The 12,274-nt window shown below is 40.8% G+C and overlaps 1 protein-coding gene across 4 annotated transcripts in view; it reads right to left on the bottom strand.

The window, feature by feature from the left end:
- Window positions 1–12,274, bottom strand: part of TMEM41B (transmembrane protein 41B) — a 415,812-nt gene that overhangs the window by 75,696 nt on the left and 327,842 nt on the right. For all 4 annotated transcript variants that reach the window (XM_044059302.1, XM_044059304.1, XM_044059301.1 and 1 more), the window contains one exon: window positions 10,981–11,085. In XM_044059302.1, coding sequence (XP_043915237.1) covers window positions 10,981–11,085 — 105 coding nt within the window. The remainder of the gene's footprint in view (window positions 1–10,980; window positions 11,086–12,274) is intronic.

Below are 12,274 nucleotides of genomic sequence, written 5' to 3'. Positions count from 1 at the left end.
TACACCAGAGGGATCCAGGATAAAGATGAGTGGTCAGACATATAGCTAATGGCCACAGTAGAGCTACCAACTTGAGGCCAAGGCAAACTGCTAGCCTGATATGGTGTCAAGGGCTGTTTGCTTAACTTCATTCAGTGGCTGGAAAAAGGCCCTACTGTGGGTCCAAAAGTTTGTTCCATGGTCAAGCCAAAAGTGGTGCCTCTTTTCTGGGGAAATAAAGCAGCAAACACTGGTTAAAATTTAAAGTTGTTTTAAGTGTCACTTTTTCATATCCACACACAGTAAAAAGCACTTTAAAACAAGCTTCCAACCATAAAAAGTGAAATAATTATTTTTCATGTGCAGAAATTGTTATTCAAATACTTTAAACAATTTATAAACTGAAAGGAAAAAAGCATTCTCGTTTAAAAGTACAATACTGTCTCAAGACAATCTGTTAAAACACAAACTCCTAGCTTTAAAATAACTTTCCTGAAAAGGAAAGTGTTATAAAATACACAAATTTTTAAAATGCAAGTTTTTTCCACAAAGAGAACTTATCTGCCTAATGAAGGAACAGCAAAAGTCAACTGCCGATTCTCAAAAAGCCTCAGAGGAGCATCAGTGGCAAGAAAGCTCATCAAGTCTTAATGTCCAGACCTGTCTTTTTAGTCAGCTCTGCTCGAGCTGACTAAAGTACAGTTTTGTACCTACCATAAATGTAGATGTTCGAGTGCTAATACAGCTGCAGTAATCACAGATGGGTTTTCAGCCGTCAGGCGGTCCCTCGGTCGGCCGAATTCCAAAGTCTTGGTCCGGCGTCGGTTGTTGTCGCTTACTCTTCTGACGTCAGGAAGGCCAGAGTATATAAGACACAGCCGACGCCATGTTCTTCAGTCTTTCTTGCCCCAGATGTCAGGTGCCCCCAAAAGGAAGGCAATACATAAATAAAGCTAATCCACAAATGCAAGCAAATAAAACATAGCAGGATAACCCAGTCAGGAGGTATGAAGAGGTTTTTAGGCCCCATGGCCTTACCAAGAGGGGAAGGAGGGAGGGAAACCTGTACTGCAGCTGTATTAGCACTCGAACATCTACATTTATGGTAGGTACAAAACTGTACTATGTTCATCGTGCACACAGCTGCAGTAATCACAGATGGGTAGAGTCCCAAAGCTATGCATAGGGTGGTAGGTACTATGAGGAACTGGGTTGAGCCAGAATGCCCTGCAAAACAGCAGTGGCAAAGCCTGCTCTTGTTCTGGAATATAAGGGCAGATGGTAGTGTTTTGTGAAGGTATGTACAGAACTCCAAGTGGCTGCCTCCAAGATATCCTTAGTAGGCACACCTCTGAGGAAGGCTGTAGAGGTGGCTGTGGCCCTGGTGGAGTGAGATCTGATACCAGTAGGGACAGGTTTCCCATGATAGGAGTAACAAAACGTATGCAGTGGCCAATCCACTTGGAAATGGTCTGTTTGGTAACTGGTTTCCCTGGAGCCCCTACGGCATAGGACACAAAAAGTTGGTCTGATTTCCTGAAGGACTTTGTTCTGTCCAAATAGTAACGTAGCTGCCTATGGATGTCTAAAGAGTGAAGCAGCCTTTCCCCTTTGTTTTGAGGGTTAGGATAAAAGGTAGGAAGGTGTATGGCTTGGTTTAAGGCTACCCTAGAGACCACTTTAGGCATAAAAGATGGGTTTGTACGAAGGGAAACCCTGTCCTGATGGAAGATGAGAAAGGGCTGCACCGCCATGAGGGCCTGTAGTTCAGAAACCCTACGAGCTGAAGTGATGGCCAGAAGGAAAGCTGTTTTCCAGGACAAATATTGTAGATCTGTTGAAGCAGCAGGTTCAAAGGGAGGCAATGTTAATTTTTCTAGTATGTAATTAAGGTCCCAGGCTGGTATTGGTTGCTTCCTTGGAGGTCTTATATTCTTAGCCCCTCTGAGGAACTGCAGTAAGAGTGGGTGTGAGAATAAAGGAGGATCCGTGTTGAATTCTGCAGAAATGGCTGAAGCGTGTATTTTGATTGAAGCAAATGAAAGTCCACTGCTCAGTAGTTCAGCTAGGTACTGTAAAACCTGAGGCAAGTTCAATTTTCTAGGGTCCTGTCCTCTTTTCTCATTCCAACAGCAAAACCGCTTCCATTTTGCGGAGTAAGCTTTTCTAGTAGATGGTCTTCTGGCCTCCAAAATGACATCCTGCACCTCCTTGGAGAGTAGAGTTTGATGTGGTGTTAAGGAATTTTCCATGCAGCGAGGTTGAGTGTTTTCAGCTGGCTGTGAAGGGTTTTGTAGTTGTTCTCGCCAGCAGAAGAGGTATTAGAGGCAGGGACCAGGGAAGAGTATGTGTTAGGCTCCTCAGGAGTGGATACCAGTGTTGCCTTGGCCAGTCTGGAGCAATCAGTATCATCCTCGGTTTGTCTGTTCTTGCTTTCAAAAGCACCTTGGGCAGAAGAGGCAGAGGTGGGAATGCATAAACTGTCCATGTTGTCCAACTGAATGAAAGGGCGTCCACTTTCCAGGCCTTTGGATGGAAGGTCCTTGAACAAAACCTTTTCAATTGATGGTTTCTGTGGGAGGCAAAAAGATCTATATCTGGCCTCCCCCACGCTTGGACTATCTCCGTAAACACCTGTGGATGTAAGCTTCCATTCGTGTGGATCTGTCATATTTCTGCTCAGAGTGTCTGCCAGTGTGTTTTCCATCCCTGGCAAGTACTGTGCTTGAAGTTCGATTTGTCTTTCCAGAGCCAAGTTCCAAAGAGTCATGGCTAGTCTGCACAAGGGGTATGAGTGAGTTCCTCCTTGTTTGTTTATGTACCACATTACTGTGGTGTTGTCTGTTCTTATGAGCAATTGTCCTGGATGCAGGAAGTCCTTGAAAGCTGTAATTGCATTTATTACTGCCAGCATTTCTTTTGATTGATGTGAAGGTGCTTTTCCTTTTGGGACCATCTGCCCTGAATGCACCTGTCCTTCATGTGCGCCCCCCAGGCGTAATCTGAGGCGTCTGTGGTTATGACTTGTTTTGCTTGAGGCTTGCAGAATGGGAGGCCTGTGTTTACTTGACATGCTTGGGCCCACCATAGGAATTCCTTTTGTAGACAGGGAATTATTTGAATAATTGCTTCCAAGCTGTGACTGTGTTGAGACCATAGATTTTTTAGGTACCATTGAAGTTTCCTCATATGCAGCTTTGCACACGGGATTAGAAGAATGCAAGATGCCATGAATCCCAGAGCCTGCAGGATTTTCCTTGCAGTAAGCCTGGTACTTTTTGCTAGTATTTTGAAGTACTGAGATAATTGCCCTTGTTTTTCTGGCGTAAAGTATGCCATCTGGGTGTTTGTGTCCAAGCTGGCATCCAGGAAGGTTATTTTCTGAGAAGGTGTTAGCTTTGATTTCTCCTTGTTGATGGTGTATCCCAGAGAAAGCAGTAACCGTGTCACATATGCCAGATGTTCCAGTAGTATATGTTTGCTGTCCGCTTGGATCAGGCAGTCGTCCAGATAAGGGTAAATTTGTATCCCTTGAAGTCTGCAATAGGCAATCACTGATGCCAGGCACTTGGTGACTACTCTGGGCGCAGTAGATAAGCCAAAGGGCAATGCAGAGAATTGATAGTGGATTGAACCTGCAAGAAATCTGAGGTATCTTCTGCAGCTTTGTCTGATTGGGACATGCAGGTATGCCTCCTTGAGGTCCAATGTTACCAGCCAAAACTCCTTGCCCAGCATGGGAAGAAGTTGCTGCAATGTGAGCATCTTGAATTTTGGTACGAGTAGAAATGTGTTTAGGATGGATAAGTCCAGAATGGGTCTCCATTCGGTTCCTTTTCTTGGTACCAGGAAAAGTCTTGAATAAAAACCTTGACCTTGTTGGTGCGTAGGTACCTTTTGTATAGCCCTCATGTTTAGGAGCTTTGAAATTTGCAGTTGTGCCTCTACCCTTTGATTTTGTGGTAGGTTTGGCATGCCTCTCATTTTTGGAAGAGTGTGAAATTGGAATTTGTAGCCTCTGTTTATAATGTCCAGTATCCATTTGTCTGTTGTGACAATATGCCAATTGCTTGCAAATAATGCTAGCTTTCCTCCCAAAGGTGCTGCCAGCTGAGACTTGCTTGGCATGGAAATGAGGGAGTCATTGAGTTTGCTTCCTGTATTGTTGTGCACTGTCTTCACCACCTCTTGGTGCTGGAGATTGCCATTGTCTGCCTCTATATGACCCTTGTGATTGCCCTCTGCCCCTTCCGCGTCTGTATCTGCCTCTTTGGGGCTTGTCAGTGGCTGGAAAGGACCAGTTTTTTGATGGCCAATTCCTGCTAAATCGTGGTGGCTGGACCTGTAAGAAAGCTTTGACAGTTTGCATAGATTTGGCTTTCTCTTCCATTTTTCGTAATATATCCTCAGCATTAGTACCAAAAAGAACATCCTTCTGTAAAGGTGCATCAAGAAGTTTTGCTTTCACATGATCAGGCAGATTTTGTTCCCTAAGCCAGGCATGTCTGCGAATGACTGATCCTGTAGCAGCCGCTCTACTGGAGGCCTCTAGGGCATCATAACCACATTGTAAAGTGTGTTTACCCACTTGTTCTGCACTATGCATCATATCCTGTAACTCTTTTAAATCTGGTTGTTCAGGTTGAGACATTTTGTTTTTTAATTGTGATAACAGGAACTGTTGATATTTAATCATATGAAACTGGCAGTTTAAGGCCCTCATGGCTAGGGTGGCCGAGGTATAAACCTTCTTACCCCACCTTTCTAGAGATCTAGATTCCCTTTCTGCAGGAAGTGGATTCTTGGCAGTGAAGGCCTTTATTCCCTTAGGGCCTTGTGAAATGGTTTCAGGGTCAGCATTATGGCCTTTGTAGAGAAATTGGTGAGAACTGGGTACTCTGTAGTATCTATCTGGCTTAACTGGTGCAGGAGGCAGTGAATCAGGATTAAAACAAGCCTCCGAATAGACATCATCCAGTACCTCCAAAACAGGGGGAATAGCCAGAGGTCTGTGCTGAGGTAACCAAAGAAATTCCCTAAGTCTTTTCTTGGAGTCTGAAAAGTCTTGGCCTTCCCAATGGAAGTGTTCCCTCAAGGTGTGCAAGGTTTCCCCAAAAGAAAAATCCTCAGGGGGGGATACAGAAGGGATAGACTGCTCTGCATCCGAATCCTCAAAAGGGGAATAAGAGTGTTTCCTCAGCATCAGAATGCTCTGATAAAATGGATCCCTGATCAGAAGAGGGGGATTCTTCCTCCACTCTGGGTCTCTTGTCAGGAGGGGGCTGAGAACCTCTGATAAGAGTTATTAGATCCTCAGCCATTTTAAGCATCTGTTTCTTAGGCATGGGTCCAGGAGATGGGCCTTGAGCAGCAGGCCTAGTGTGATGCCTGGCTGCTTTGGATTTAGTAAAGGCCTTAATAGAAAAAGAGGATGAAGGCCTAAATACACCATGGGTGGATGTAGATCTGTCCACATTAGTAGGCTCGACATAAGCTGGGGCTTCGTTGTAGTCTGGGAAAGGGCCGATGACCCAGCGGTCTCGGTACAGAAGACACCGCCGAAGGAGTATCGCGGTAGTCAGGGACTGCAAAGGCGTCTCACTGAGAACCGGACCACGTGGAGCCTGTTTCGGCGTGGTGTCGGTGGAGACCGCGGGCCTCGCATGTCGGTCCTTTTCCTTGCGTTTTGGATAAAACGGTAGTCGGAGTGTCCGGCGACATTTTATAGTCAAAAGCTTTACCAAAAGTGTTGGGCGAACTCCGCCCGGCGCTTGATAGTGCGTTTATTGAAGGTAGCGCAGCGACAGCCCGAGGCCGTGGTCTGGGCCCAAACAAGGTATGCAAAGGGAATGGAAATCCTTATGCGGTATTTGCTTCCCACAAGAAATACAATTATTAACTTTTCTGACATCGGTCTGAGGCAAGAAAAGATTCCCCAACGGGGTACTTAGCTTTAATGAAGACTTCGGTTCCAAATATTTTCGTAATTCAGGAGCTGGCCGACCGGCACTTGCGAACTGCTTCTGCTTCGGGCACCGCGCGGCAAAAAAGACTGAAGAACATGGCGTCGGCTGTGTCTTATATACTCTGGCCTTCCTGACGTCAGAAGAGTAAGCGACAACAACCGACGCCGGACCAAGACTTTGGAATTCGGCCGACCGAGGGACCGCCTGACGGCTGAAAACCCATCTGTGATTACTGCAGCTGTATGCACGATGAACATCTGGGTGCATGAAAGGTGCCTTAAGCTTTGGAAGCTGTCAGCAGTTGCATCCTATGCAGGGTACAATCCACACAGCTTAAGCTACTGCAGCAGTGATCAATATGATGAACATCAAGTAGTGTAGGAGTCTACACTAGGTCTGTAGCTCCCAAAAATCGGTGACTAAGCTGAGCTGCTGCAGGCAAACTCACTGAACTCCCACAGTTGATTCAGATGGTTACAGGACAAAGAAGGGCCTGGGAGCAGGGTTAACATACCATTAGACAGTAGATCAAGACAAGGTAAAACCCAGTTAATGGCACTGCCAGAGTCGTTATGAAGAAGAAATGTAAGCAAGTTTTGTATCTGTGAATCAGCTTTCCATTTAGTGTGCGACAAAGTAGTTGATGAAATTATTACCACAGTGCATACATAAATTTCAAACCTCACTTCACAAGCACGAGCAGATACAGATTCAAAGTACTATTGGTGCGGTGCTCTCAGTAGACACAATTCAGCTAAAATTACCAGGAAAACGTTATTTCAAGTAAAATTAATAACAATACAGAGACCAAAAGCACAGTGAACAGTTGAGAAGCAAATCATAATACTGAAAAGTGCCATTTCTAGATCAATATATTACCAAACTGTAATTGAGATGAATACATTTTCCTGCACTGTTCTTGGTTTAAAGTCATTTTAAGTCGGTAAGTAAATTTATTGAAAAAAAAAAACCGCTCATGCTGACTGAAAACAGAGGTTTAAATGTGCATCAATTTCTATTAAAAAAAAAAATAAGAAAAAGATAATGGCTCATGAATAAATTCAATCCAGGCATAACTGTATTCAGAGTAGAAAACAGAATTAGTTATATACTGCTTGGATTTGCTTGTTGCTTCTACATAATAACTGTTCTGTCCTGCTAAATGTGCAGAAAGAAGGAAAAGAGGCAGTGTACTTGTAAAAAAGTCAAAATCCCTTTATTACCTACCTTACATCTCAAAGAGGGTCACATTAGACTGAAAGGCAGTAATCTGCAGAAAAAAATATCCAGACTAACAAGGCATTTAAAGAAATAAGTAGTGAACACTAAGTCAGCATCATCACAAAATACAGAATATAATACTGTAAAATGATGATGGTGCTGAACATTATTTAAAGTCTACAGAGAAAAATCTCCCACTCCCAGTCCATCCCTTAACATCAACAGCAGTCAATCAATCACAGTAACAACCTTACTGGCAAAAGGTGAGGGAAAGCAGCAACAGATTTCTTGTGAAGTTTCCCCACTTTCATAAAGGGTTAATTGCCCGGTTATTATCTTCTGATGGAAAGGAGTGAAACAGTAAACATAAATGCCTGATGAGCTGCAAATTGCTATGCAATCTCGATTAAGGCATTTTGGCAGTACACGGATCTACGTTACTACTTTCTGTATTCTATTCCGTTTTTTAAAGCTGCCTTTATTCCATGGATCCAAGTGCCTGCCTGGTTTGCTACTCCAAACATAAAACCGTACTTAAGTACATAGTTAGTATGCCTACTAATGTCCTTGGTCCGATAGGGCTTTGTAGACCACAATTCTTACACGATGGCAGCAAATAAAATCTAGTGAGAGATTGTTAGTACATGGTATTATGGCTAGAGTATGCAAAATTCTCAGACTTAAGATTCTGAGATGGTTGGTGCTTGATCTGAAAACTACAGGTGGAGAATAGATGGAAAATAAAACATCACATCTGAGATATACTGAAAAATGATGCATTTCTGGACAGTGAAAATGCTTAAAATATAACAAGTGCAACTAAATGAGATAAACAAGAGCAAAGAATCAAAAGTTGCAATGAACAGGCAGGCCATACACTCTGCACATGGCAAACCTTTTACAGGTCACAACAGCAAAACAGCTTTACAGTCATACAAGTTTAAAATTATAACATCATTACCACATGCAACAATCTAGGCTGAATGACCAAATAATGTAAGAACAAAGGGTGACAAACAAGCTTCCTGCAAATTGACAGCGGAAGAGACATGGAAGCACAAAAAAATAAATAAATAAATAAAAAGGCCTGTCTGGAATATGCAAGGATGTAAGCTAAAACATCAAAAGTTGAAGTGGTTAGAGATCTCAACATCTCCAGAGAAGCACAGATGACTTGATTTTCATTTCATTACATATAAACATACGTGTGTGTGTGTGTGTGTGTGTGTGTGTGTGTGTGTGTGTGTGTATATATATATATATATATATATATATATATATATATATACACATATATATATATATATATATATATATATATATATATATATATACATACATATATATATATATATATATATATGTGTGTATATATATACACACACACAGACACACATATATATATATATATATATATATATATATATATATATATATATATATATATATATATATATATATATATATATATGGGTTCCGTACTAATCCCCAACGCACTTATTCCCAAAGCACTCATGGCCGAACATATTATCTTGAAAATGCTGTTCACGGCAGCATTTTCGCGTAATATGCTATTGTGGGGCATTACTACAGTGTGGATAAGGGAAGATTCCTTTTCCCCACTGTAGTCGATCTCGAGTGAGACTATTAAAGTAGGGGGTGTGGGGCACCGCCCATGCATAAACGCTTTTTTCTTTTCTTTTTTTTTTTATATACACACATTTTAACGAAAGTGCTTTTTCGGTAAAAGAGCTTTCATTAAAATGTGTTCGTTGGTGTTGGGTTCGGCTACTGCAGCTTCGTGCAATACTCCTAGACATTATATATATATATATATATATATATATATATATATATATATATATATATATATATATATATATATGTGTGTGTGTGTGTGTGTGTGTATATAATATATATATAATTAAATACACATACACACACACATATATATATATATATATATATATATATATATATATACATATACATATATATATATATATACACACATACACGTACATAGGCTTGGGTTGGGATTGCCTTCTGTGTGTAGTCTGCATGTCCTCCCCGCGGTCGAGTGGGTGTTCAAAAGACATGCGTTGAATGGGCGTGCCTTCGATGAAGGTTGGGCGTCGGGCTGGCAACTCGACACCATAAAAAACAACTGCCAATCATTAGTGGACCAGAGTTCCGCTGTGACGACCCCTAACCGCGAAAAGCTGAAAGACAAACAACAACATATGCACACACACGCATGTACATACACATACAAGTATACATATACGTAGCACACAGAGGTTATGAGGAAATGAGACTGCATCACAAACAGTGTAAGAATACTTACTGGCAAACAGTTCTCAGGTTTCATTACCCGTAGATGTCCTTCTATTCCCATGTTGCAATATTCTTCACATATGACATTACTCCATTCCTTTACTCTGACAGGCAAAGCTCTGTCACCCTACTCAATCGAATACAGACTTCGGAAGGGTGCTCTCTGATTAGTTTTCCATGCCATGAATATCTGGCACTCTGAACTCTTTCGCCTAAATAGTGCAAGTGGTGAAACAAACACGTATTCTTGACTCCTACACTTATCATATCAGCAACATCAGATGGCATGACAGATACCTAGACTGAGTGTAAGCTGGGCTGCTCTTACCAGTCGAGCGAGTACTTCCCTAGCGAGGAAACTCTGATCAGTTAGTTATCAAAAGATTTTTATTCCTTATGTTCAGTTGTGGTCCCATTCACATTAATTTTTAAGTGAAGTTGAGAAAAACTCCAAAGCTTAAAAAAAAGACAAAAGGTCCTTAAAAGTAATCACTACTGCTCAAAAAAATATCTGTGCACAGAATACAAGTATGCAAACATTATTAACATAGCAATAAACTGACTTAACTCAGTCACATGGCATGAGCAGACACTTGTTTATTTTACTGTGGTAAATGAGCAATGTTCACTCAGCCAGACATCCTATAAAAACGGAAGATCCTAGGAAAAACTCTTGTGTAATCTGTGAGCTTAACAGTAATGAGAGAAAAAACACAGGCACAGAAAGATGAACAAACTCCACAAAAACACCTTCCAGAAATCAAGACCTAACAGTAAAATGCTAAGCTAAGACACAGTACTTCAACCACTTTTGCCATTGGTAACCAAACAGGTCTGTAAAGAGTGATGGTTCATAGTTTTAAAATGTTAACATGTTTAAGAGGCTTTATGTTTTTTTTTTTTTTTTGCAAAGGATAACATGAACATCTTTTTAGACTATGTGTGCTCTTCAGAAACAGAGAAATAATATCTCAGAATGTAAAACGGCATGGGCCTTTTTAAAGCAAATCTTGTTCTTACATTCCCTGAATATCTGCTCAGAACAATTCATTTATGAACACACAACACATGCAACAGACACTTCAGATTCCGCAATGCATATCAAAATAGTTTCACTACTGCAGTCCTTTTTCTTGAGGTGGTGCTACTGTATTACATAATGGCAAGAAATGGTACAACTGAGCAAACCACTGTTATAGTTTCAATTGAGTCCCAAATATTTCTAACAACAATTTACAAGCATTATAAAAGTTTCTGAAATTGTGCTTGAAACCTTCACTGTAACCATATATATAGTAAACAGAAAAAAACTGTTGGAGGCATAATTAGCCTCAAGACTTCTTATCACATATTTGACTGTTTAAATGCATTTTTGATTGATAATACATTAACTACAAAACCTGAATGCACCTGCAGTTTACTGTAAGTCATATGAAGTACTATTTTGCTCCAGCAACGTTTGCATGTTTTACATTACCTGCTGTGACCACTTCACTGCTTTATCTGTTAAATATTTGTATACAACTGGTCGCCCCACCACATATGAAAGCAAGTAGCAGAAGGAAGCACCCAGGCCAGAGCACTGTAAAGAGAGAAATAAAAAGTTGATTACTGCAATGTTAATGTGCGTTTCAAACAAATGTTCAGTACAGGGATGATATCGGATCTCCTTTAACGGACACTACTTTTATACTCAAAAATCAAAGCTACACGGTAATGTGCTGGGTTTTGAACTTGAGTTCAGGGAGACAGTTTTATTTTAAAATACTCTATACGTCAGTTACAAAAAGTAATAGCACCTCTTCATTGTGGAGCACTATCATTTAATACTCTATGTATTAATTAAAGTGAACATATGTTCTTCAACCAAAACTTCAAACTGAAAGCAGATTAAAGTGGGCTTAACTAAATATGCTACTGCAGAGGTTTATTAAAAATGAAAACTCACAAACTATTTATGGAAAATACAAGTTTCAAAATCAGTTACAATGGCTGCTGAAGAATACCAAAGTAAAAAATAAAGACATTTATGACAATCTGAAGATGGCTGGTTCCTTAACGAAAGGCAGCCTATTTCAAGGAAACCATGAGCCCCCCTCCCCAAAACATCTAAAGGGGTGGTGAAGCAATGTCCAACAGTGGGAAATGGAAGATGTGGTTAACCAGGGTAGAGGGAGGTGAAGACACTATACACAGCAATAAAGTAAAAATGGCCTTGTCAAACAGACAGACAGAAAGCAACGATTACCATTTCTCCACAATCTGAGCAAAATGTTACCCAACTAGTGCCACTGATGGAAAAAAGTATGTTAATGCCACAATAACAAAAGACATTTGGTACAATGACACTAATGGCAGAGATGAGGATATACTAGGAAACACAGTTAAACTGAAAGCTTCCACATACTTTAAAGAGAAGGTATCAAAATAATGGAACATACAAATTAGCATTAACAGGGCACTGTTGGAGAAAACAGACAGGAAATGCAGCTGGTGCAACTGAGTCCATACAAGAGTTTAATATGGAACTTGTCCTCATAGTGAGAAAGACCTACAAAAATGAGTCAAGTAATTATCAGAATGGCAAAGAAAAGGGGGATCACTGGTGAAGGAAGAATTTAATCGTACAGTATTAAGACTATCGATGGTCTGGCTGGCTGCAGCAATACTTTCTGAATTCCTTATAAAATTTTCAAATCAACACACCTCAATACTCCGCCATGTATCGTAAATGGCATAAGACAATAATAAAAAGTAAATACACAATCTCA

This window comes from Protopterus annectens, chromosome 17.part0 (assembly GCF_019279795.1).
Source record: "Protopterus annectens isolate FY-2018-M chromosome 17.part0, PAN1.0, whole genome shotgun sequence".
NCBI lineage: Eukaryota > Metazoa > Chordata > Ceratodontiformes > Protopteridae > Protopterus > Protopterus annectens.
Note: the sequence above shows the minus strand (reverse complement) of the source record. Positions and strands in the feature narration are given on the sequence as shown.